The 26,338-nt window shown below is 35.7% G+C and overlaps 1 protein-coding gene across 1 annotated transcript in view; it reads right to left on the bottom strand.

Annotated features, from left to right (window-relative positions):
- Nucleotides 1-1,116: 1,116 nt before the first annotated feature.
- Nucleotides 1,117-26,338, bottom strand: part of LOC124943990 — a 40,877-nt gene continuing 15,655 nt past the window's right edge. The window contains exons 27-64 of the mRNA XM_047484448.1: nt 22,992-23,105; nt 22,727-22,914; nt 22,519-22,627; nt 22,304-22,447; nt 21,853-22,140; nt 20,589-21,230; nt 20,322-20,513; nt 18,985-19,088; nt 17,546-17,835; nt 17,360-17,444; nt 16,995-17,297; nt 16,261-16,620; nt 15,692-16,181; nt 14,508-14,671; nt 13,861-14,023; nt 13,490-13,750; nt 12,394-12,591; nt 11,719-11,761; nt 10,946-11,037; nt 10,325-10,834; nt 8,681-9,448; nt 8,501-8,574; nt 8,070-8,418; nt 7,889-7,987; nt 7,657-7,812; nt 7,157-7,338; nt 6,558-7,070; nt 6,063-6,240; nt 5,838-5,974; nt 5,371-5,497; nt 4,725-4,946; nt 4,274-4,633; nt 3,479-3,637; nt 3,088-3,372; nt 2,758-2,979; nt 2,601-2,653; nt 1,880-1,988; nt 1,117-1,797 (exon numbers count right to left, since the gene is read on the bottom strand). Coding sequence (XP_047340404.1) covers nt 1,447-1,797; nt 1,880-1,988; nt 2,601-2,653; nt 2,758-2,979; nt 3,088-3,372; nt 3,479-3,637; nt 4,274-4,633; nt 4,725-4,946; nt 5,371-5,497; nt 5,838-5,974; nt 6,063-6,240; nt 6,558-7,070; nt 7,157-7,338; nt 7,657-7,812; nt 7,889-7,987; nt 8,070-8,418; nt 8,501-8,574; nt 8,681-9,448; nt 10,325-10,834; nt 10,946-11,037; nt 11,719-11,761; nt 12,394-12,591; nt 13,490-13,750; nt 13,861-14,023; nt 14,508-14,671; nt 15,692-16,181; nt 16,261-16,620; nt 16,995-17,297; nt 17,360-17,444; nt 17,546-17,835; nt 18,985-19,088; nt 20,322-20,513; nt 20,589-21,230; nt 21,853-22,140; nt 22,304-22,447; nt 22,519-22,627; nt 22,727-22,914; nt 22,992-23,105 — 9,084 coding nt within the window. The 3' untranslated portion in view covers nt 1,117-1,446. The remainder of the gene's footprint in view (nt 1,798-1,879; nt 1,989-2,600; nt 2,654-2,757; nt 2,980-3,087; nt 3,373-3,478; nt 3,638-4,273; nt 4,634-4,724; nt 4,947-5,370; nt 5,498-5,837; nt 5,975-6,062; nt 6,241-6,557; nt 7,071-7,156; nt 7,339-7,656; nt 7,813-7,888; nt 7,988-8,069; nt 8,419-8,500; nt 8,575-8,680; nt 9,449-10,324; nt 10,835-10,945; nt 11,038-11,718; nt 11,762-12,393; nt 12,592-13,489; nt 13,751-13,860; nt 14,024-14,507; nt 14,672-15,691; nt 16,182-16,260; nt 16,621-16,994; nt 17,298-17,359; nt 17,445-17,545; nt 17,836-18,984; nt 19,089-20,321; nt 20,514-20,588; nt 21,231-21,852; nt 22,141-22,303; nt 22,448-22,518; nt 22,628-22,726; nt 22,915-22,991; nt 23,106-26,338) is intronic.

The following is a 26,338-nucleotide window of genomic DNA, read 5'->3' on the forward strand; positions in this document are numbered from 1 at the left end:
GCTGCCTTTTAATTTTGTTGTTGTTTATTATATATTATACAATTGGCCGGTTACCTTGGAATCAAAATTGTGACTAGCCAATGTTTTTACTCAAAGAAGCCTAAATTTTGGGTTATTTGGAAATAATCCCAGATCAATCAAAGTCTTAAATCTTATGTTTTTCTTTGTTTGGGGGCACTGGAAATGGTAAAAGTCATTAGTGGGCAAAAGTTGATTTTTTAAACTTATTTATTTAAAATTGATGATTTGTTTTTATGGAAACATATTTTGAATGTGATAATAATGAATAAATTGCTTGGTTAAAGTTGAGGTGAAGATTAGAAGCTGTCATATTGTGTATTTCAACATCATAGCTGCTTGCCATTTTACAAGGTAACATTTGGTCCCCCCTTCCTCTATTATTTCGCATTTGTTTTTTTCTTCATAGCTTATGTGGTTTGCATCTGGTGGAGACGTAGCAGTAGATTCTCCCACAAATTTTAGGAGTTTTTCAAGAGAAGAGATGCTTATTTGATATTCGTTTTTTCTCCTCCAATTTTAGTAGAGTTATGCTTTAAGTATTCTAACGCCGTTAAAAATTAGGTTATAGAATTAACAATGATGGTTATTTGAAAATAAACATAGTTTTAGTTTGTGACGAGCCATAAAAAATTTGGTCAGGATTTTGATGATATAGGAAAATTTTAATTTTGAAAAAACAAAAATATCTTAGGATGTTTTCAATTTGGACCCTTGTGAACTTAGTTTAAAGCATAAAGGGAGTTACTCTCTATTGAAAAATGTCATTTTGCCAAAAGGTTTGAAATATAGTTATGTGTATGAAACTATGAAGTGACCTGCATGTTGGTCTAAATAAATAAATTGTTTAGGAAATTTGCTTTCTTGTTGAAGTATTAGGGCTATTTATTCTATGAAAACAATAGATTTTTATCTTATTTTTTGATATATTGGTAGCTTTTTTAATCACTATTGTGTTTAATCAAAGCTTAATCACTCCACCTTGGAACCATTTATAAACAATTTTTAAGGGATAGCTAAAAATAATATTAAGTTATTTAATATATAAATTAACATTTTTGGACCAATTTAAAACCATTGGATCACCTTTTGATAGAGAATGAAACAAAACAACCAGATTCATGAACCAAAATAACATGATATCCCGAATATGCTAAATTAAAGAGTAAGTAGTAGACGTCTCCTTTCTTGCATAAATATCTTATCAACCTTTACTTTATCTATAGATATTTCATAAACCAGATATTTTAGTCATCTCAGTGAAATAGACAGATTAGCAAAAGAGGAAAAGAAAATGACAGTTCATACATGATAGAAGCAAATCGAAGATATTTTGTAATATACAATATTCTTCATCTTTTGATATTTACCCGAGTTCTTTATTTGTTTGTTGTATATAGTTTAATAGAAAAAAAAAGAAGTTTACCTTTATGATGACGATGATGATGTTTCGGATGGTTGGTGAAGCCGGTCAAGAACCCTCATCGGTTTCCATTCAGAATACTCTTTCAATTGTCTTAACGCAATAAAGTGAAGGGCATCGCTTTTCACTTGATAAATATGACAAGCCCAAGGGAATGAATCCGGGGCTGACCATATCTTCTGCTCTTCAAACGTGGTCTCCTCCACAACTGATTCAGATATGCAGTATACAAAATCGGTCTCCGGCTCCTCGTAACCGTCTACAGCTACACATCCTAGAGATATAAAACCTTCGGGGGCTCGAGGATACCATATCGAGATGTTATTTGTATAGTCATCTTCGCAATTCCTCCACACCTACCATATATATTAATTAATGATAATTTCTATAGAATATGAATATGTTAGATTACTGTTTTTACAAGTTTAAGATTCTTACCAGGTCATACCCGGAAGGAGGTGCAAAGAGATCATCGCTAATTCGATACACAGCGGCAACATTAGGAGGATGACTTCCGATGCGAGCTATATCGCCAACAGAGACATACCTGTGCAATTATATTTTAAATTTGAGGCTTTAAGATTAAAATAGAACACAAAACAAACTAATTCCAGTAAACATGAAATATATGGAAGGAAACAGAATGACATAAATTAATATTTTGGTTGGTCCAATTACTAAAATTATATTATTATAATTTAAGAAGCTAACACGACTTATCCTCTATTTCAACTTAAGGATTATTTTAGTGTGAATTGAATTAGATTGACACTTAGTCACACTAGTGAGTTTTTATAGATAATATTTTAAAAGGCGACACCGATTTTAAATTGCGTCATTTAAAGCTTGAACTTCAACATTTTTAACTAAATAAACCGCAAAAAAAAAAAGAAAAAGAGTATTAATGTTACTCTTACATTAAATTATGTGACAAGAAAAAGGTCCAAATGTAAAAACGATCCAAGTTCGAGTCCACAATAATTATTGGGCCTATTTAAAAATATGATTTTAGTGTATTGTTGAATTTTATAAATTTTTTGTTGTGGTGAATCAAAATCTGATTTACTCCCCATTTAAAATTCAAGTTGCATTTTTTTTTCTTCTTATTATTATTAAAAAAAATGAAGAGAACAAATGGTGTATATGGATAGAAAATTACCCATCAGGGCAGGTTGGTCTCCAAATGCTGAAGAGTCTAGAACCTTCCTGTTCCTGAAAAGACCAACACAAATAGAAAATCTACACACCTAAATAATTTTGAACAAAAGAAATCTCCTTAAGGTGGTATGCTTTGTTTTGTGAATGAATTGGTTTACCTGCTTCCTGCAAAGTGTGCATCGACCTTTCGATTCTAATTCGCTGCTCCAAACCTTTGAAAAGTTAATACTATGTTTCACAAACCTCTTTTCATCGGATAGACGATTTGAAGAAGATGATTTCATGGACTTTAACACTGGTTTCTTTCTGCTATGAAGAATAAGGTCTCTTCCTTCAGCATCACTCCAAGCAAAGCACACATTTCTCTGGCTAGAAGGAACCTACATATAAATAAAATAAACCAACTTCAATATGGTTATTTAAGATTGTTTAAAAATCAAACTTTTAAAAAAATAAAAAAAAATCCTTTTGAGTTGTATGACCAAAACCTTCAATGTCAGACTTTTCATGTTGAACTGATGAGTTTTCCACATTTTTCGCACAACCGAACAGATCCTAACTGCCTGAGGCTTCACTTGCTCTGAATCCTCTTCTGTGGTGCACTTTATGACTCGGGAGAAGACTTCTGATCTCTTGAAATTCTTGATATGCAGAATTAAGTGAGACGGAGAGGAGTTTCCAGCTTTTGCCAACTCAAGCGATAATAACTCTTCCCAAGGTACATCCCACAAGATCTTGCAAGGTTCTTTATCCATCTTGTCTGGGGCTAGACACTTTTTTTACATTGAATAAAATGATTAGAAACTACCCAAAGATCTAGAAACATCCAAATAGATAATTAACCAAGAATAAGAGGAAGTGTTGTTTATTTAAACCAACCTGCAGTAGCATGACACGTCTGTTGGTAACTAAGACAATTTTTTGGTAAGGTACAGAGAAATGGTCCTCATAATAATCAGACAATGCAAATTTTGAGGGTTCCTTGAAGATATCTGTGAATCCAAAATGCCGACTTGCTTCTGCAAGATATAGTATCATCTGGAAACCAAATCCCCCCGATCAAAGAGGAATAAAAGTTACTAACTTTGCAATTAAAAAAATGTAAACTGATATGGGCTAATAATCAACCATTTAATTTAAACAATTAAGTGCTCATTTAAATTAAGTTTAATTTGATAATGTTATCAAAACTTAAGTATTTAGATTCAAGCTAAAATATATAAAAATTTGTGTTTGATAAAATTGAAAATTAAGTCTTAAATGTTGAATATAAAGTGAAAAAATAAATGCTGTAATAACTGAATAAACAATCAGTATGCAATTTGATAAAATGTAAAACTAATGTTTGAAAAGTATGACATTATTTAACCCTTATAGTGATGTAATTTAACTAATTCAAGGTTCCCTTTGTCTTTTGTATGCTATACTACCGAGTTAAGTCATTCATAACTTACCAACTTAATTTTTCAGATTAAGTGATAAGTTAATGTTATCAAACTCCGGTTTAGTTTGTAAAATTGTAAAAGCATACAAAATAAAACTAACTTTTTAACCCGTGACAATTAATCAAATCAACCTTGATATCGTGTACTTAAAATTAAGATATTTCCATTTAGTTTCTGTTACACTTAACTATAGGAGCATGTTAAAATTAACTGAAGGAAAGATATGTACCTGCCCGACAGCTTCTCTTTCATTATACTCTCTAATTACATTATCTGCACGAATTGCCCGGGGATTTCTAACTCTTTGAAAGGTTGTTCTGTTACTAAGAACCTCTAGGCACCTGGAACAACTTGCGCCTATGCCACCAACTGTCAATGAGAAGAAATCTAGTGCACCACTCACAGGTTGTACAATGATACCCAAGCAAGCACGTCCTAAGCCCTGAGCAAACCCTACAAGCCCACTTTCTCTAGCACTTTCAACAGGCTTAGTAACTACACCAGTCACTCCAAAAGCAACACCTTGTGCTAGAGCTTCAGTCCCTTGCCTAATTCCATCACTTACACCAGTTATCTTTCTTGACCATACCTGATTTAGTAGTAGTGTCCAATGTCAATGATAGGGATTTCATTGTTGAGATTCAGAAATAAGTCTTGGTTTAGAGGGGGTAATTTTTTACCTGCTTTGATCGCAATTGCATAAATTGTCCATCGGTAGAGAGTTCAGCAAAGCCCCTACTAAGAGAAGCTAAGGTAGAACTAGTCATACCAAGTACATCTACTGAGAATATCAAATGTAGGGGATTGTGAATAAGATCTCTCCATATGCGATCTCCAATAGCAGGAAGAACAGAGCTTTTCCGCATAAATCTATCTCTATGCATTACTTTCCGAAGATGAACCTGGTGGAAATTTTAGGTTCACAATAAAATTTAGTTAGGCACACACAAGAATAGCTACAGAGGTATATTGAGCCTATTTGGTATCATCATTTTCAGCTTTCACAGAAAACCCTACATATGTTATGCTTTTCAAAAATCAAAATCATCTAGTTCATGATGTGGAAAATAATCTAGATCATGAATTTTTGAATGAAATGAAACAAAAAATTGATCTATAATTTGGATCATATTCTAGAAAAAGAAATCACTTTAAGTTTCACTTTGGTGATTTCCAATTGTGACAAAAATAGTAGATCCCGAATAGGTTTATTTTGTACATTAATTTAAACAACCACCACAATGAAACAAAATGCATTATGATGAAGTTCAAGAAATTATTATAATAAAAAAGATAACTGGAATTTCTGAAATGTTATATACTGACCTGGATTTTAAATGCATTTCCAACAGCTGATAATATAGGGCTCCAGATGCCTAGGACACCAGGTGGTCTTAATGCTGGTGCTGTTTCCAGAGACACCTTAACCCTCACTTCGGAAACATCTATTAATCTGAAAAGAGAAGAATATTAAATAAGCATTTTGTCTTTAATTTCAGATATCTCCCAAAAACTATGATATCCATATATAACAGACAGGTATGTTAAATATAGCAAGAAAAAAAAAGAACTACAGGCCTCAAACAAATAAATTAAAAGAATTTCCAGCACTCTTTCACCAGTTTATGAAAATTTAAGTTTAAACTAGGGATTTTTTTAGCTTATCTCACTACATTCAAGACATAAGGTTAGCAAATGACGCTGTTATGAAATTTCAAGATTAAGAAACATGACTTTCTTAGAATAAGTAGTACAAATATAAAGGTCTGTGTAAAGTAAACATGGAATCTCACTCTATTCGGATCTCCGGATCAACTTGGGTGCCATTAGAACTCTGGGGAATGCGATCTAGCTGAAGACTGTTGAAGAAATCTACCAATGCCCAAATGATTGGCTCATGGATGTTAAGCCTCCAGCTCTTATCTGTTACCTATAAGATATTTGAAAATGCATTGAGTGCCTTCAGTATATAAATATTTAAGTAGCTTTTAATATTCGTGTCCGAAACATAATATTACCCGTATATATATGTATGGATAGACCTGGATCCCATCAGCGGTTTCATTGTGAATAGTAAGAGTCATCTTGAAAACTGGATGGTTCATATCAGTGGCCTGTTCTGGGGCCAATAGCACAGGCATCGGCGTAAGTGGCAACTGATTATCGACCTGCAACTGACCAAGAATGACCTTAAACCTGGCATGAAAGAGAATATGCCACATCAGATCACAAATCCAAGAGTACTAAATGAACACTCATGTAGCAGATTCATATTAAGATCAAGGCCTTGTTTGATGTGGGTTATTGACATTAATTTTAAATAATCCACTATCCAATCAAAAATACTCTAATACCCTCTATTTTAAAAAATATATCCCTAATGTGTTTTAACCCGATAACCGAATTTTCAACAACTTATACTATACACGGTTATTTGGAAAACCCTAGATGAAACAAGGTCCGAGTTAAAACTAGACAACGCCATAAATAAATGAGACAAAGGGAGATCTTGCCTGTTCACCATCCCACCATCATAGCCAGTAGAATAAGACATGAAAACACGCTCAAGATACAAGTACAGGAGCTCCTTTGGTTTATAGTCTATGAAAGAAACACCAACCATTCCCAGCTCAACTATAAACTCAAGGGGAGATGCATCCAGAGACTTGTTCTGAGTGTGAGAGTTTCCCAATTTACCGACCATTGAGCTTATTCTTTTTATCTCGTTCGACGTAGAGTCTGATAGTAAAACATCTGTGAATCTTCCAATCTTGATATCAGCTATCTCTATTAACATAAATTGCATTGCAGAAACTCCTTCCATCTGACTTATTCCTGCCTTATCCAAATCAAGACTACAACACATACTTGTAAACCCACTCTCAACTTTGGCATCAATAAGCCTTTGGCCATAGGGATCCTCCAAAGTAAAATTGATAGTTGAAAATGGTTGCAATTCAACCCAAGCATCATCACCAAAACCAGACTGGCGAATACTCAGATTGCTAACTGTTCTATTCTCAAGCCTGTTGACAAGGATTTCAAAGTTCAGAGCATAATAAAATTTGATGCACTTAACGTCAAAAGATGGTTTTGTGAATATGTTAATCACCTCATTGGACCGTTTTCCGGGCCAAGACGGAATACAACAATAAAACGTGACCCTTCTTCATAGCCTCTGATTTCTGTCCTCAAAATTGTGCGACGACCATCAGCTTTCCTCATCATTAAGAAAATAGTATCCTCCTTGAATATTTTAGTAGGAAATGACCACTCGGTGTTTTCTAATTTCACCTACACATTAAATATAATATAATATTAACTAATTGCTTAATCTTTTGATATGTGCAAAACTATGTCTAGCAAAGATTAAAATTAGAAACATAATTTCCCTTGTAACAGATGATTCTTCCATAACATATATGGGTTAAAAAATAAAATTGTCTTGCAGCTAAATGAGATGCATGAATATTTAAAGATTAAACATTAATAGGTGTTTCCAATTTAAAGTATCAATAGAACTTAGAAGAATCCAGTTACCTAGTATGTGGGTCCATCTGATGGATGACAGACAAAGGAGTTTAATCAATAAATTTAGAATACAAAAGTTACCTGTAGTGTATTGGGTCCATCTGATGGATGATGGACAAAGGAGACACGAGAATCATAGGCATGCAACACTTTTGGCTCATCATCATTACTCAACTTCAAAAAGATGTCACAACCAATCCTATTTGTAAAAGTTATGAATGGTCGAACAGAGATAACCTGAGAAAGAGTTAGGGAAGCAGAGTAAGTACCAGATGATAGATACGAACATTCACGACCATAAGAGCACCAATACCTTTGATGGAATGGATTGATAAGGGCATGGCTTGGAAGATATAAAAAGGTGCATGCAATTACCATCAACATCATAAGCACAAAGATCAAGAGACCCATCCTGAAGTGAAAAAAAATGCACTGTAAAACTCTATTTTGTCAGATAACTGACAAAATTAAATAAACAGATTTGAAACAACTACCATGTCAGCTAGTGGAGAGAGGTCTTTAATGGGTCCAAAACTGTCACCACTAGATTGTTTGATGGACATGGAGAGACCTAAGGATGTGAAATCTAATGCAGAAGCAATTGAACAGCCATCACACATTTCCTCATCAGTTATTTCCTCAACAAGAACCTCATTTTTCTTTCTTGACTTGAAAGGAAAAGCAGTTTTATGAGCTTCTCTTGTTATTGATAGTTCCAATAGCCTAAATGTAAGTGGTGGGCACTGTGCAACTGTTATCCAATAAGGTGAATATACCCTAATGATCTTTGCAAGTGGGGGTCTCTCTTTGTTATCGTTCTGCTCCAGTATAATCTGAACAACCCTGCATGAATACATAGATAGTTTGCAGGTAGAACATAACTAGTTTATGGAAGCTTAAATGAAGTCTTATTAAACCTTCGTACCTCCCAGAAATTGAACTCTTTAAATTTATTGATTTTGAGGGTTGTTTCTTAGGATGTGACAGCAGAACTGCATCCTATAGACGATAATTAAATTAAAAAAGAGATCAACTAATTGTAATTTTCTCCACAAAGAGTTGTATAAACCAGGAAAAAATAAACAAGTGTTAAGTTAGGACACACATGTATTGGGAGCCATCCTCTTTGTGGGAGCAGGGAGAAGTACAAAGGTTTTCTTATATCAGCAGTGTGAATATTCACAGATTTCCCAGAAAAGAATACTCCCCTTGTACAAGAAACAAAATGACCACTTGATTGCAACTCTAGGACTGAATATTCTGCTGACAGAGGAAGATAATTTGTGATGGATAGTGGAGACTTCACAACCAGAGTCCAGTCTTGTATAGGATCAGAATGAATGTCCTTTGCAATCTCTGTTGCTTGTATACTTAGACAAAACCATATTCCACGTGAACTAGTTGATGAGGTTTCACCAATCTGAGAGCAATGCAAAAGTTCCTCAGTCTCCGCAAGGTTTGAGACACAAATTTCAGAATTTTCTCTGTTTTCAGTTTCTTCGGAGTGCTTGGGATGATCTACTACAGAACTCCATGAATATTCAATAGAGTCTAGGTTTGATGGTCTCAACTGTAGAATATACAGTTCAGTCTGAGTCAAAGATGACAGAGGAAGAGAAAGACTTTCACCAGGTTCTAGTGGCCCAACAAATATATTATGCCTCGCACCAGACAATGTCTGTTTTCTGTTCCTGATCCATTTCCTTCTCCTTGCCAAGTTCTTAGAATCTTTAGAACTGAAGGACTTGGGCCACTTAAGACTGTCAATATCTGGAGCATAAACCCATCCATCATCTGTACCAATAGTTTCCTTATCCAAATGCCAATCATCTACCCAATCCCAGCCTAATGGCAACTCAATCCTAGAAATTCCCTGCAAAATTTGGAAAATTAGGAGCAGAAAAACCCAATCATCTTCTCAACTCATAAGTATTTTAGTCCACTTGTTTAAAGTCCTTCTTCCTAAACCAGGTTCCATTATAGTGACTCCCATCCATAAAGTAGAGTTTCCTTAGTGCAAGAGATTAAGAAAGAAGAAAAGAGGGGATTTTATTTTCACATGTTATATCTCTAAGCTAGGCGAAGACTCGAACCATGCATGATAGGCCAATATCCATCTGAAATATTCTAATCAGAGTTGAAGTCTGATATAAGATTAATTAAATACTCACTAAAATCCAATTACAGAATTGGTTTTTGTTTGAGACTTTTGTGCTTGGCACACTAAGAGGAAGGAATGATTCCTTGTTTCTTAGAATGCCTAATTATTTCATAGAAAACTTTTAGTTAATAGGTTTATATTTCTATCAATGGATCATGTAGGTCTTGTTTAATTTCTTTTGAAAAAAGGTCAATTTTTCATTTGAAAAAAGAACACCAAGGGGCATTCAAACATTACAAAATAGGGGGAGGGGAAAACCATACAACAAGAAATACGGTTAGATAATAAGATTAAAAATTCATAAAGCATGTAAGTCTTGTTAATATCAGAGAATGAGAGATTTTTTCAAAAGAGAGAGTAATGAAAAGATGCGAAAAATGAGAAACAAAATACAGGGTTTAAATTCCTAGCAATTTAAAGAAATCTCATCCTGTGCAAATAGATTGAGATCTCTAATTATGAAAGATATGTGTATAAAATTATAGGCTATAATAAAGATATCTTTCTTTATTCTATTCAGTTTGCAGTATTCTTTCAGAAGACAATTTAGATGAATCTGGAAAGTATGTAAATTGCTTGACCACTAACCTGATGAAATCCCCCAACTACTGGATGATCTATGTTAGGTTGAACTTTACAACCAACCCACCCAACAGAAGGATCGTAATTTTCAGTTTCAAAGAATATATCTGTCTCAAATCTACCAGTAATGTGCGTCTCCTGTGAGTGAGTTGTGTTATCCAGTTCTCTGGATCCATCATTTGAAGCTCTGTGCTCAAGGCATAAATTTAGTGTGAAATCTGTGTCATTGCGCACCGAAACCAAAGTCCTTATGCTCACATATCTGTTTCCATCCTTTACACTTACTTCACTGGCAACAACATTATTGCCCAGACGCCAGCAAGCAGCTGGTGCAGCATAGTTCATCCTCACAGTAGTCCAAGGCCCTTCTTTAGAAGGACTAATTTGAATGTGCCCGGATTTACTATCTCCAGGAGCAGAATGCTCTCTGATCTCCATTTCATGTTCTGGTGACAAGAGAAAAGCACACCTTATTCTTGCATATGGCTTCTGGGAATCTTGAACTTGACCATTCTGCTGAACAAAAGTAAACAGATATTTACAATAACAGGATTCAGAGGTCTTAGCATGAAAGAGATACTATAAGATACATAAGAAACTTCTATAAAATCAGAAAATGGAACACACCACTGATTCAGATAGATCTAGCCAAGTCAGTGCACCCATAAATGTTTCAGCTATATGTTTCAGGGAAGCTGAGAAGTATCCAATTGGCTTACCTGTAGCATAATACAAATCATTTAGGGTAGAGAAGCCCATAATAGTAAATGTTCCAAATCAGAAAGAAATAAAAATGATTTAAGTCTAACAATAAAATAATGCAACCTCATTCATAAGTACACACAAGTTCCCATTGCTAGAGTACAAGAACAGCAGAAAGGCAGATTGTTTGAATCCCAACCAAGATTTCCTTTAACAATCTCTTAGTAGTACTCATGCTATTGGTTTTTAAACTAATGATCATCTTCTTCTTTTTTAAATTTTTTTCAAAAGTGCTCCCAGAGAATCGAACCCGAGGCCGTTTTTAAACTAATGCTCATTTTAATACACTATAGAAAATCAAAATATGAATTATCAATAATTATTGTAGCTTTCCATTTTTCACATAGAGAGAGATACAAGCACAAAACAAACCACTTCCTAGCAAACGGAGAAGTCATAGGAATGTCCCAACCAGTGAGAAAAAGACAGGAGAAATGAAAAGAGAAAGTGATTTATGTCCTTGTGGACTAAAGCGAAAACTTCATCGTCAACCTATCACTTCAGACACAGTTGTCAGCTACAATTGCTACATATCACTATTCCTAATTATGAAGTAGTTTGTCTTAGACTTCATAACTACAGTTGGCTGTCAATCCTGCAACAACTGAAAAGATCTCAGCAGTTGAGAATCAATATACCTTTTGCCGTGTCAGTAACTACCAGCTCCACAATGTAGCCCTCCTAACAATCAAATAAAAATGTATGGTAAGCTAGATTTATAATTCTCTTGAAGATAATACATTATGCATCTGAAAAAGATAAAGAAGCTGGAGACATGCATTTTAGAGCTAATGGATTGTGAAAAATGTGCTTAAACATCTTTTAACACGTAGACGAATAATTTAGTTTACTTGGAAAAGCAAAACGAAAAAAAAAATCCTCATCCAAGGTATAATTGCCACCAAATAATTTTGAATTGTTGAAAAATGTTACTTTTGTATTAAAAATAGCGCAAGATGCATTCAAACATTACAAAGGAGGAGGGAAAAAATAAAGCACCAAAGAAATTGCTGTCTGCAATTAAGTATACCATACAATTTTGAGTTTTCAGTAAAAACCTTCACTAGATAACCCCAGAAGTTGCACAAATTTCACATTTAAGATACAATATTTGATCACATCTATCAAAAGCTCCCTAGAACTTAATATGAGTCCATTGTCTAACATGTTTTACACACAATTTGTTTTATGCATGCATAGGACAGCTGACATCCTCTCACTAAGTAGACTACAGTGCAAAATGAACAATAACAACTGGTTAACAAATTGAGTTGAACAATGGGATCTGAAACATATTGGGTCTTACAACATACCAGTGTATCAATTCTGAAGAAAAGCATTTCATTCCATTCCACCAATTCATAATCTGAATTTGAGATATGATCTGAATGTATTCCACATGTACGTGCACTTTGAGGATTCCGTAGCAACACTCCTGCAATGCCTTCCTCAGGGCTAACACGAACTGCTACGGTGTAGAGATGTGATGAGAAATCACCTAACCTTGGGATCTGTGAGAATCGAGAAAGAGAATATAATTGATAATAAGGGAGAGATTAAGTTAGCGGATCAAACTCATATAAGAGCAGTTTAGAGTCCTCCAGTCTCAGAGATGTGATAGTTTACTTACCGCCTGATCAATTAATAATTATCCATAAATTAGTTGCCTATTTCCAAATAGCAATATAACACTCCTAATCCGTATAGCTCATTCTGTAAATTCCTTCAAACTAGAAAAGGAAGTTACAACTCATCTCTCTCTGCTTCTATTCTCCCTTGTCTGTTCCATCTTTTATCTCTCTTTCTCTCTCCCATAGTCCTAATTTGCTTGGTTCGTAACACAATTATGTTCAAAAGGATAAGTGATACAGTTTCTTTCAACTATAGTCACTTCCAATTACTATACTAGACCCTCTATCATGAGAATTATGGGAAAATATCAAAAGAAACCCTGGATTATGCTACATACTCAGGATGTGTGGATTCCAATTGCATAGATAGCTTGAAAAGCATAGTTTCTAGAAATATATATTCTCTTAATATAGAACTTCATGTCAGTATCAATGTAAAAATTATACAAGATTTACATATCAAAACCTCATCTGATGTCCATCAATTCCCAAAACAATCAAAATTTGCTATTATCAAATTTTCTAAAGAACCCAACGAATTTTAATTTTTTTTAAAGAGGACAACTTTTTCATTAGAATAGAAAGGAACGCAAGAAGCTTTCAAACATTACCCAACGAGTTCCAATTAATTCTAACAAATAAAAAGAGAAAAAATAATGAAATCAAATAAAAGGTTAAAACGGAAATTCCTCTTTAAAATGCTTGGACATTAAAATAGAAGTAACTTCCGATACATTAACATTTACAAAAAAGAAAATTTTGCAAGCCAGAATCATACCTCAGCTTCTGATACTATAATTGCGACCACTGTTCTAAATTTGTTGCAGAGGTTTCCTTTCAGGTGTGAATCCAGCATATTTTTCCAAACTGAAACTTTTACTGGTTTCATATCTCCTGATGGCATCTTAATAACACTGGAAATCCCTCTGATTTCAGTGGCTCGAATGAAAATATCTTGGCCAAGATTGTTTTGTGGAATAAGATAATAGTTACGCTTGTTATGCACGTCAAGAGAAGATCTACCAGCAGAAGATGTCTCCTGTTCAACATAAGACGTGATGTTTATATAAGCTAATGCCAGCAACAGCACATTCCATTAGAAAAAACACCCCAAAAGACAGTAAATTCATTGAAGACAACAGAGTTTACTTTATCTTTGAAAGCATCATGGACTTGTGCAAGGTTGTTCCAACTAGCATAAGCTTGAAAAACCATGTTACAGTTAGAAACTGAAACATTCACGTTCAAATCTTTTGAACATGTAAGACGTATCTGAGAGGGAGCTCCGGGGGTATTTTGATTGTACATGTACCTGTAAAGGGGAAGAAATAAGACATGATGGTGTATAGTTTAGTCTACAAATTGAAGCACCAATAGACAACAGTGAAAGACAAGGAAATAGAGTGAAGAAGCCTTATGAGCCAATGACGAAGCCTAGAGCAGAAAACGAAGGTGTCTCTACTATTAAAGCATAAAATTATGTTTGAAAGCCAATCAAATAACTTACTACTAACTTGGATTTGATGGGCGTGTTAATATTAGAAAAACCTCGTTATTTCAATAAAAGTTGACCTTTTCAAAAAACATTAAAAACAAGTTATAATAACATCTCATAGTATAATATTACTCTAGTTTTTGGAATAATAATTTGTGTAATTTTATTTCTTCAGATATTTGGATAATCTTTATTGTGTAAGTGGATAACATTCTCAATAATATAACATTCCTTTAGTTTTCTATGAATATATACCACAATCAGTATTTTAGTGCAACATATTTAAAATGTATAACATTACCTTAGGAACCCATCAACAGGTTCAATAAGTGGCTCCCAAACTTCATATTTATCATTATATGCTCTTGCAGCCAATGAGAAACTGATGAAGGATGTCAAGCCGCCAGTCCTTCCATGCAAATTGAAGCCAATGTCACTTACAGATATGTTAAACAAGGGAACCATCTGCAAATTAAAAAGAATGGTTCCATTTAAATCCATTAAATGGGTATCTATGAAATAGAGAGAACTAATAGATTCACAAAGAACTTAAGTAGCTACATTTATAGGCTACATAATATATGTAAGAAAATCTCAACCAAAGTTGAAATCCTTATCAATTTAATTAACTTCTAACTCTACAACTTTCAATCTATCTAACATTTAACACTCAAATTCATATAGATGAACATCCAAATTATAACTTTTCAGATGTGTTTTTTTTTTCACACGATAAATAAATGAGACCCCACCTTACCTTGTGTGGTCTCATACTAGAGGATTATGACAATGATAGTGGGGTAAGGGGAGCTTCCGATTTCAGGTAGTTAGTGACAAACGAATAAAGAAGAGCTAACTGACCCGTAATTAGCTCATTACGTGAACAATAGATTATCTAGTCTTTACCTATTTTCTCTCAGGTCTCTCCTCTTTCTCTCTAGTCTCAACCCTTCTAATGTGATTTTCCCTATAGTTTCTATCTTCAGATTCTTATCATTCATCATCCTCTATCTCTTTGGAATTCTCATCAATAAAAAACAGCAATATCATGGGAATCCAGTTCACTTAACGACAATAATCCTAAGATTATTATTCAACAGAGAACTTGGGGAACATATGCACCATATTCCAACTGCTATTATCAAGACGTTCATTATTGACAAAACTTATGATAAGCTATATGTTGACATTTCCAACTAATTCAAGAGTTATTGTTGTCACAGCTAGGAAGAAAACTGAAGAACAACCTATTTTGTTTGTGCTCATATTTCATTTGACATTCCAACTAATTTGAGCTTTATCATTATTACAATTGGGAAGCAAACTGAAGATCAACCTATTTTGTTTGTGCTCATATTTCCGGTATATTTATGAAGTAAATTGTTGAAAAAGATCCATTTTTTAAATGATATTTGCAGACAAAATGATATTAATATTTTCCCTTTCAACAAGTTGACTGAAAAGTCTACAAAAGAAATTGCTTACCAGGCCACCATAATCATCAAAAAGTGCAGCTGAAAAAGTTCCAATTTCTGCATCAATCACGGTATTATCTGAACCGGTTGTCATGTCTGGATCAGCAAGCCTTAGAGCAAATCTTTTTGGAGGTTTCTTGAATCCACTACGAGCTATAAAGGTCCCAAACTCATTGCCAATAGTCCATATGCTAAAAGATTCATCTCTTGACTTTATCTCCGATGCATCCCATATGCTTTCATCATGAAACTTGTCTCCAGTAACCATGTCACTTCGCACACATCTTAGTAAGCTTAAGTCGGATTGCTTTAGTGTACCCTTACATGCAATACACCCCAAGGAAACATAGCCTGGTGGAGCTTGCGGTAACCAAAATGAAATACTTTCCATATGTCTCTTTTTTTTTAACTGTCCAACAAGTTGAAAATCTAGGGGAGGCTTCAACTGTTCATTACCTTCAGTATCATGGAGAACAATGCAGGAATTTGGAGGCTCGTACCTATATTTCAATCAAAGATATATATCTTATTTCCAGAGTCCAAATAGCGCATAAGATACCGAGAAGAACAATTACATACCCTTGTACAGCAATATCTCCGAAATAGACCATCCCAGGAGGAACAATAGGACGCCATATTGATAACTTTTTTCTTGAATTCGAACTTTGGTTCCACCATATTAAATGGAAACTAGCAACAACCTCAAAATGTTGTCCATTTACATTCGATGGACCTTCTGAGTCTAACTGCACAGCAGGAGTATGACCTGATTGATTTTCATGCTCAGAAATTTTGGATGCCTTAGATGATGGAGAACCAAAATACACATGCCGCAGTTCATAAGCTCTACCAATTAAACCCAATGTAGATGGGTCTGCAGGCAAGAAATTGCCAAGAGAATTATTCACGCGCCAGAATGCCGTAATCAAGGGATACCTGCTAATCAGAGAACAAATTTGAACTATAAAATAGTTTACAGATGACTGTCTAATATCAGAATATAAATCTGTATGAATAATGAAAGAGAGACCAAGCTAGTGCACAATGAAGACATTATTACCTGCATAATGAGAGTTAAAAACTTTCAGAATTCAATTCTAAGAAAAAAAAATCTTAATGCCTAGAAAATAAGATATTCTTGTTGGCAGTATTTTTCTTTTGGCTAGCTCAATAGTACTTTAGTAAGCAAAAACATCTTTCTTTTTTATTTTTGAGTGACAAGGCAACTACCTAATTAGATCTATACACTGAAGCAGCAAAGCAGATGAAAATATCTGTGCACAAAAATGGTCTAATAAAAATATTTGACATACGAGTTGTTTTCTTTGATTGCAATACAATCTCCCAGAGTGCTTGGAGCAACTAAGGAAGCCAAGATACAGAAGGAAGAAGAGAGTGGAGGTTGTTCCATTCCAGTTGAGACCACACAGCCTAGAGCAACATAACCTTTGGGTGCTACTGGGAACCAGATCGAACAGTCGCTGTGCATATCAAATTGAGGATCAGCACCAGCAGCATCATGAATGGGAGGCCAAATTTGCTTGAAAGATACAGGCCTCTTCACCCTAACTAAGCTGGTGTTCACTGCAATAACTTCTTTTGCAGGTGGTTTGTTGCTGTCATGTGAAAAATATTAGAGACTATACAGCTGACAAATAAATATACCCTAATTACTTACAGTGGTGTGAGATAATCACCCAAGACAGCAAAACCAGGAGGTGTACGAGGTCTCCAAAATGCAAATATTTGATCAGTATTAGTATCTGCAAACACAGCACCAACAAACCAAGTATTATATGATGTAATATTTATGGTTTCTTCAGTATTGACTTGTACAGGAATGTAAAATGAAGAAAGAAGTTACTTTCGATTGTCCCCACTTTGTCGAACTCAGAACAAGTAATAGTCATTTTTCTTGAGGTTGTCCTCAAAAATGCCAAAATATCGTCCTCCACTGCTAAAAAGAGTTTAAGGATGCTGAATGAAAAATTCATGAAGATATCCGAAACAGAAAAATGGATGTTCATCTTCCCAGAGATGTTCGAGAACTTCACGGAGGCATCAAAGGGTTCCAAAATTCTGATACCATTGCTTTCCATTGTTAAGCCCAGTATATTTGTGTTCATTTCCATCATCTCTCCCTTCATAACAACCCTAGAATAAACAAAATCATGTAATCCCATTTTTAAAACCATTGATATTTACTAGAAAATATTTGCATGTGCATATGTGGTTTGTCGAATTAAATTACTATAGTAAAGATCAAACCATAAATTGAAGCAAAAGTATGTTTGGGCTTGAACTTTGGTGGTGAAATAGAACTACTTTTTTAATAGATTGATAATAGAAAGTACATATTGCAGAAAAATGAAGAAAGACATGAAAAACGTAAGCAAGAGGAAAATTCCGCCTACTCTGCAATCCATGAACATACGTCATCACCAAAAACACCAAGATCAACAACCCAAAACATTTCAAAATCAAGAGATAACACGCCACCATGAACAAACACATTCATCCTGTAGAATTAAGCCTTTACCTTCCGTCCTTTAGCTTTTCCTTTCCTCTCTACCAATCACATAATCCAAATGAGGATAATCCTTGTTAGTGTAATTAGCATCCGTGCTCAAACGATGCATTTTTTACTGAAGTTTCCATATGTTTCATCCCTTTGCGTTCTTAAGTGTCCATGTCTATCATCAAGATTTCTCAACAAAACCATTATTAGGTGCCCATTTTTTGCTTGTAATCTTTAAAGAACAAAATCGAACAACTTGGAACTTCACCCCACCTTTTCCATTCCTAGCGCAAAATCCTCCACAAAACCATTATTAGGTGCCCCATTTTTGCATACCTCACAACTCCACTATGTGAAACTTTTGACATCGACCATATTTTCGGCAATTGTCCCCAAATCCAAACAAGATGTTTTTGATCTCCTCGTTTAGGATGAAATTTCCGGTCTAATTTAAGGTGAGTGTGAAAATATCAAACTAGACCTTATTCTAAACAACACATTTGTCTTTCAAAGAGAGATTAACTCAAGTGGGAGAATTTGTTTGTATTCCCAACAACAGAGCATTTATGCTTCTAGGAAGTTGTTTTTATCATTTATGTAGTTTCTTTCTCTATTGCCTATAAAATAACTCATCACAAAATATATCAATTTACTTTCTCTTCATTTTTCTTCAATTACTTATCCAAACCAAGATGTTGGTTTGCAAGACTAAGAAAATCTGCATATTTTAAAATCATCAACAACCTAGAAAAACACACAGAAACCGGGAGGAGAAAGATAGTTACTTGCTGAAGGCATCCAACTGGGCATGTAGAAGTTTGTTAGATAAGCTAACCGATCTTCCAACTATTTTTGATGTATCATAAAAGGTAAGCTCAGGACCAATAGCCTGCGAAGAAAAAAGATCTACATTACTTTGTGTGAAATGAACAAGAAGATCTAACCCATGGAAGCAAGTCTAGTCTCCAAAAGGTAATTCAACACTAATACATGCATAAAGATGAGACCTGCTCCTTTCTAAAAGGTTGAACTCTTTCAAAAAAAACATACATAAAGATGAGACCTAAGAGCAATTTGTAGTAAGATTTAGTTCAAACATAAAGCAATATAGGCATGGTCTAACACATTAAGACCGAAATCAACATCTGAAGAATTTGGTAGGATGTGTTTAAAAACGAAGGAGATATATGTTTCAAATATAGGGACATACAAGAAAATAAAGTACACCTAAAAAGTAAAGGAATTAGTTAGGGTTCTATGTGACTATCCTTAGATTGTTTTAATATTATCTTATCCCAAAATAAAGGGATCTCATGTATATATATGGGTCTCTACTTATAAATAATATCAATCAATTTCTTCTTTTCTCATTAAAATCCAACAAGAAGTCATCAAGTAATATACAAAAAATTCCACAAATAACCACCTCATAGTTCACAAACCATTAAACACCATGACAAATTGTCTTTGTTTCCACAAAACAATTCTTTCAGCAAACAATGTGGAATTCTTCAATAGAGAAGCTAAAACATTGTTTGCGAATTTATTTCCTTAACTGAAAATGGTATAGTTGGGTTTCTTATGATTACAACCACAGCACATGAATAACTTCCACTGCTCCATCTTCATGATGGAAGATCATACCACCAGAAATTTTGATAACATCAATGAAGATAACATAGTTTGTCTATAAAGGACTTTCACTCATCATACACAGTCTAGAAAGAACCGTTTGGTACAAAAAGGAAATCTCTATCATACTATCGATAGATTCTGGAATTCTTTGGAATAAATTAAGGATGGAAGAGTTCTATAGCTCCCCTTCATAATACATGTATGCAAAAAAAAGTGTGGTAAATAATTTGTGCTTTCTCACCTCACATATGCACATCATCAGATAATTGCTATACAAATATAGTGAAACCTTACAACAATAAAAGATGGATACAAATGCAAATATAAAATGAGTACAACAGCTCAATCAATGCATGGGTATGGAGGAGAGCTACGTCCAGAATATAGTAGTTATAATATTATGAGGTCAAGGTTTAAATTATGACATGGATAAGTGATGTCAGATCTTTCCACACAACATAGCATTCAAAACCAAACAATACCTCACCTGCAGCTCAATAACAAATTCTGTGGATCTTCCTGTAGGGGGGTTTTGACGTGGTCCACTTCCAGAAGCTTCCTCTGAAGAATCTAATTGAGGAAATTCATGAACACTCTCGAGATATACTTTGTCATCCTCTAAAGCTGAATAACTACTGTTGGTTCCCAAAAAAATACAGGAGTCCAGATATACACCATTCTACAATAAGAACCAAAAGATAAGTTCAAGAAAGAAGCAAATTAAGCAGATGCAACCGAATGGACAAGTATGGACCTTAATAGTAACATTCTTAAATTGCAATCTCTTTCCATTTCCAACATAAATGACAGCTTCATTGCTTGGAGATGAGAGAGTGGAACCACATCCATTTTGTAAATATAGTGTTCCACCTCTTCCATCATAAACAAAATGGTCAAACCTCTCATCGTCGGCAACTAGAGGCCTCCGAGGGGAGAGAGAGAATTCAACAGAAGGTTGCGAATAAATTGGATGTTCCAGAGTGATTGCATCAACAAAATCTACAGTATTCTCCCCTTCTTCATTTGACAGAAGATCACGAACAGTTGGAACAAAAAATTCAACAACAGCGAGCAGGAAATCGAGTGCAACAAGTAACTGTGGCCTTTGCACACACAGATAGATAATTGTAGAATATTGACTGAACTTTGCATCAAGAATAAGCATTGTAGGAACTGGTTTTGTCCCTTCATTTTCTCCAATATCAGCCCCAATCCCTGGATGGTCTTCATTATCATCAGTAAGACCGTATCCAATGGTGTCAGCCTTTCGTATTGCTAGCCTAAGTGCTTGTTCGGTGCCCTCACGATCATCAATCACAGTGAAACCTTTAAGAGAAGCCGAAAGAAATCCATCTCCTATGGTATTGGTCGTGTACAGAAGCCAACAGCCAGTAACCTGAATAAATATCCAATAAATTATAAAGAATATATATATATATATATATATATATATATATATATATATATATATATATATATATATATATATATATATATATATATATATATATATATATATCATAAAACAGTATGATGGCTTCTCTTCTCTAAAAAAGCATTATTTATTCTCAGTAAAATACATTTCACACCTCTCAATTTAAGAATTTGTCTAATTTTTATAGGACTATATCTAGTAAGACATGTTTTAGGTAAGTTAGATTCACTATGGATACAAGTATCCATGAAAATCTATGCCTAAGAAAATTTGACTTGGAGCAATAAGTTATATATGAACAATATAGTTAAAACAAGACATATAAATAAATAAATAAAAAATGTTTACATCTCTCTAGGTGAAACAGTTCTATGATTTTCTATAAAATATTGAAAAACAGAGAGAGCAAAACATAAAACAATTTTCTATAATGCAACGCCTTACTCACTAATAAGCGGAAACATGCACAAACAAATTCATTGTGTTACAGACAACATTAACTAATGATGCTCCCCAAACAAATGTATATGGAAAAAAGTTTTTAATTGGTAACAAGACATTTTGAAGAGTAATGTGCAAATACCTGCACAATTGCTAGAGCAGCATCTCTTGCTATGCCATAATGCAGGCCCAGCTCAATCAGATCTATGTCAACACTAACCTTCATGGTGACCCATGAAGTGCTATTTTGATTTTCAGAATTTGTAGCTTCATAACCTTGAGGAAGTGGTGGATCCTCTGTAGCAACAGGCATTACAAAATCTTGGATCAATGGAGGCACCATTTTTGGAGTCTCTGAGACATTTGAAAGAGCACATTCTGTGATTATCTCATATTCTTTATTAGACATGGCTGCCTTCAGTTCCACTATCTGAAGATGCAAGAATAAACAATCATATGAGGACAGAATTCCAGTACATGCAAAATTTAATGGTGATGCTTGTAAAAAGGAGCGTAGGTGTGAAAAGAAGGTCAGCAATATGAAGTTTCATTTTTGCCACAATATTAACCATAGATAATGAGATATTAGATACCTTAATTTGTACTTCCATAATGGGAATTTTATGAAACAGATCTCTGAGTGACCTATGGATTATAATTGAAACCCCTTTTACATCTTGAATTATGCTTGCACCCAATTCTTCACCAGTACCCACATTGAGATTGATGTCTTCAACCTACACTGCCCAAAAAATTATCAATAACAAAATATACAAAATGTCAGCTCACTTAGCTACAACTTCCATACCATTACAGAAAGCCTTTCCACATGTACAGCATCCATTTCATCTTTGTAACCCCCATACCATCTGAAAGTGTTTTGGATCGTTATATGAACAACATCAAGTTTCAAGTACCTGCAATATAAGAAACAATATTGGACTATATATTAGCCTTAAAAAGAAAAACTCCTATAGAGTTCAACTAATATGTGGAAACAGGCCATCAGGAGTTACTCATGGCTGTCTGTCCTCCGTGGCATTATTATTATAGGTTTCCTAAGTGAAAGATCCAGCTTCATAGCAGGTGATCCTTCAATATCACTAGTTATGAACCATTTCTCCGAGTTTGTTACTTGATCTCTCAATTTAACAACATCCCTAGAACTATTAGGAGGAACAAGGCCCATGAAGTAACCCACAATCTGCAATCAATTACTGGTCATAAGTTGGTATACTGAGAAACTAGCAGTAAGAAAGAAATATACTTCAACAAACTTACCTCTTGGACAAACCGATTCAGATACACAATCCGTACTTCGGAAAGACTCCCAAGAAGGCTATAATCATAGCCTGCATAATCTTCATCCCCAACACTAAATGAACTGAAGTCTAACTGCAATAACAATGGATAAATTTAATGTCAACCCCAAGGATTGGAGCTAAAGTGTGTCTCTCCATAGTAAAATAAACTGAAAATGAGAACAATGTAGCAAAATCAAATATATCATGATATTGGAGATCATCATTATTTTCTTACATTTACTCTCATTTCTTTATTTCCTTTGATGAAAAATATTAGTCATAAAGGTGGTGAGTCAACTGATTTGTCCGTGCTGGAGTGAATTGTCATCTCACATTCAGTTGTGTCTACAAGTGCCCCTTTTCCATTTCAACTCCATTGTCATCATTTGGGCCAGCCATCATTTAAAGTTTTAAAATAGTTATGTCCTAGTCTCTTCCCTTTATCTAGTTTTGAATGTGAGACTAAGTGTGCACATCACATGATTACATATTTCCATTGGTGAATAAAAGAGTTTCCTAATTCGTTAGGTTTGGACATTCATCACTTCACATCCTCTTTTTCTTCTAAGCAATTTGGTATTGTGTCATTCTGTTACCAAAAGTTTATTAGATGCTTTGTTGACCTTGGATGGAAAGCAACTATTATAGAGAAAATATGACTTGTTCATAACAATACATGGAATTGTGTGCCCTTATCCCGGGAAAACGGCTATAGAATGCAGTAGGTAACTTTGTGGGCTTCTGTCAAAAAAAAGTCATGAAGCTCTACAAAGGTTGTTCCTTGTTGTTATTGTTGGAATGTTAGTTTTGGGATATTTGGGGGGTTATTTGTAAGAGTGTTTTTATGCCTCTATATAACTCTAGTCTTTCATTTAATAAAAAGAGTTTTTTCCTTTTTATATAAAACTACTTGGTATCAGAGCTAGGTTTCAGATCTAGGGTTTTGTATCTAAAAACTGTGCAACAGCCGCCGGCCTCACCAGACCTCCGCCGCCCCTATCAGGACCTCCGCCCACCAGGGGCGCCGCCGCCTTGCTAGGAGCAGAACTGACCCGCCGGTGAGGGTTTGGATCTGGTCTCCTTGATGTTTTGAGATCAAGAACGGGTTAAAAGGAAGAGGAAGAAGTTCGAGATAATGAGTTTTAGATCTTACGGGTTAAAGATCGTGTGATCGTGGTTTTGGGGAAGAAGGAAGATTTGACTCAATCTCGTGTAGATCAGAGTCGGATCGATGACAGGTGAGGGTTCGAACATGGGTTTTGCAATGAAAGAGGCCTTGGAAAAACTGAGTGGTGATGAGATCGCAATGTTGATGCGAGCATTCAGCTTTGCCTCTAGTGACACGGCACCGAAACCAACCCCAGCACCTACACCAGTACCTGCACCAGCACCTAGGGTGGAGCTTCCCCCGATTGATGTGAAACTCGATGGTCCAGCTTCGTATCTGCGCTCGTCACGTCGAGTGCGATACACACTAGTAGGGAGGAAATTAGAGGGGTACTTGACTGGAGCGGTTACTAAGCGGTTGAGGGTACTCCAGCATGGGATGATTGGAGGTCCATTCACATGCTGGTGTATGTCTGGCTCTTAAACTCGATGACTACACCGATTGCGGCCAATGTTGATGGTATGGAGGATGTGCGGTGTGTCTGGGAGAAGCTGAAGAAGACTTATGATGGAGTGGGGAACAACCTGAGGGTTTACCAGGTCCAAGGGGAGATCGCTGCTTGTGTACAGGGGGAAAGGACTGTTCAAGAGTATGCCATAGAGCTGGAGCGCTTGTGGCTGGATCATGACTACTGCACGAGGACATTGTGTTGCACTGATCCTGCGTGCAGGAAGACTGAGGCTTGCATGCAGGATAGGACCATGGGGTTTCTCAGAGGTCTGGCCCCAACCTTTGAGCAGAGGACTGCAATGTTATTGGCTCAGCCGAAGATTCCCTCGCTTGAGGAGGCAGTCTCGGCCATGATACAGGAGGAGACCCGGATTGAGCTCCAGGCCGGGGCAGGGGGACTTCCAGGGGTGAAGTCAGCCATAGCTGTCTCCAACTCAGGTGGTTCCAAGTTTAGAGGTGAGACCCGGGAGTGCTACAATTGTGGAGAGGTAGGCCACTTGATATCGGCTTGCACCAAGTCACCAAAGGCGAGGAACTCCGGTGGACGTGGTCAGTCTGGTGAGCGCGGTCGTGGTCGTGGCCGCAGAGGAGGTGGAAGAGGGGGCTACCGGGCAAACCTGATGGTAGCAGATGAAGATAATGGAGATGGTGTGCAGGAGGAGTAGCTCTCTGCGGAGGATCAGGAGCTCTTGAGATCCTACTCTCAACTTCTTAGGAGAAAGGGAAGAGGTGCGGCAGAGAATGCATCTACCTCGGGTAACATTGCCACTTATGCTCATTCAGTTGCAGGTACTAGTGACACCCATGCTCTTGCCTCTATATCTACCGTTAGTTCACCATGGATTATTGATTCTGGTGCTTCCAGACATGTTACGGGTACTGTTGGAGAATTTTCTTTTTATACTCACCTGGAAATCCCTGAGAGTATTCGAACAGCCGATGGTACGACCCAACCCGTAGTGGGTAAGGGTACTGTGCGATGTACTGACTCCTTGACTTTGTCCAATGTTTTGCATGCTCCATCTTTTCCAGTAAATCTCTTATCCATTAGTGCTATTATCCTCCAACTGAAATGTGTTGTCACTTTTGATATTCCCAAGGTGATCTTTCAGGAGAGGGGAACGGGCAGGAGGCTTGGGACTGGCACATGGCGTAATGGCTTGTGGTTTCTTGAGAGAAAAGAGATGGACTCGGCCCTCACATCTGTGGTGGAGAGATCTGGAGGAGTGAGGAGTAGTGTGGAAGACTTGTTGTTGCTCTACCATAGGCGAATGGGTCATTCTTCTTTTAATCTGTTAAGTCGTTTGTATCCAGCTATGTTGAAAAAAACTAATAAAGAGAGACTGGTTTGTGATGCTTGTGAGTTTGGCAAGCACACTAGGAGTTCGTATGTCAGTACATGTAGTAGGAACACCTGTAGTTTTGATTTGATACATTCTGATGTGTGGGGGCCTTGTTCCACAACTTCTGTTAATGGTTTTCGATATTTTGTGTCTTTCATTGATTGCTTTTCTCGTACTACTTGGCTGTATTTGATGAAAAACAAGACTGATGTGTCTGCTTGTTTTAAAAATTTTCACAAAAGGGTTCAGACTCAATACGGGGCAGTAGTGAAGGTATTGAGGTCTGACAATGGGACAGAGTCCACAAACAATGAGTTCAGAGAGTACTTATCCTCTCAGGGAATCCTGCATCAGACCACGTGT

Source organism: Impatiens glandulifera, chromosome 6 (assembly GCF_907164915.1).
Source record: "Impatiens glandulifera chromosome 6, dImpGla2.1, whole genome shotgun sequence".
NCBI classification, from domain to species: Eukaryota; Viridiplantae; Streptophyta; class Magnoliopsida; order Ericales; family Balsaminaceae; genus Impatiens; species Impatiens glandulifera.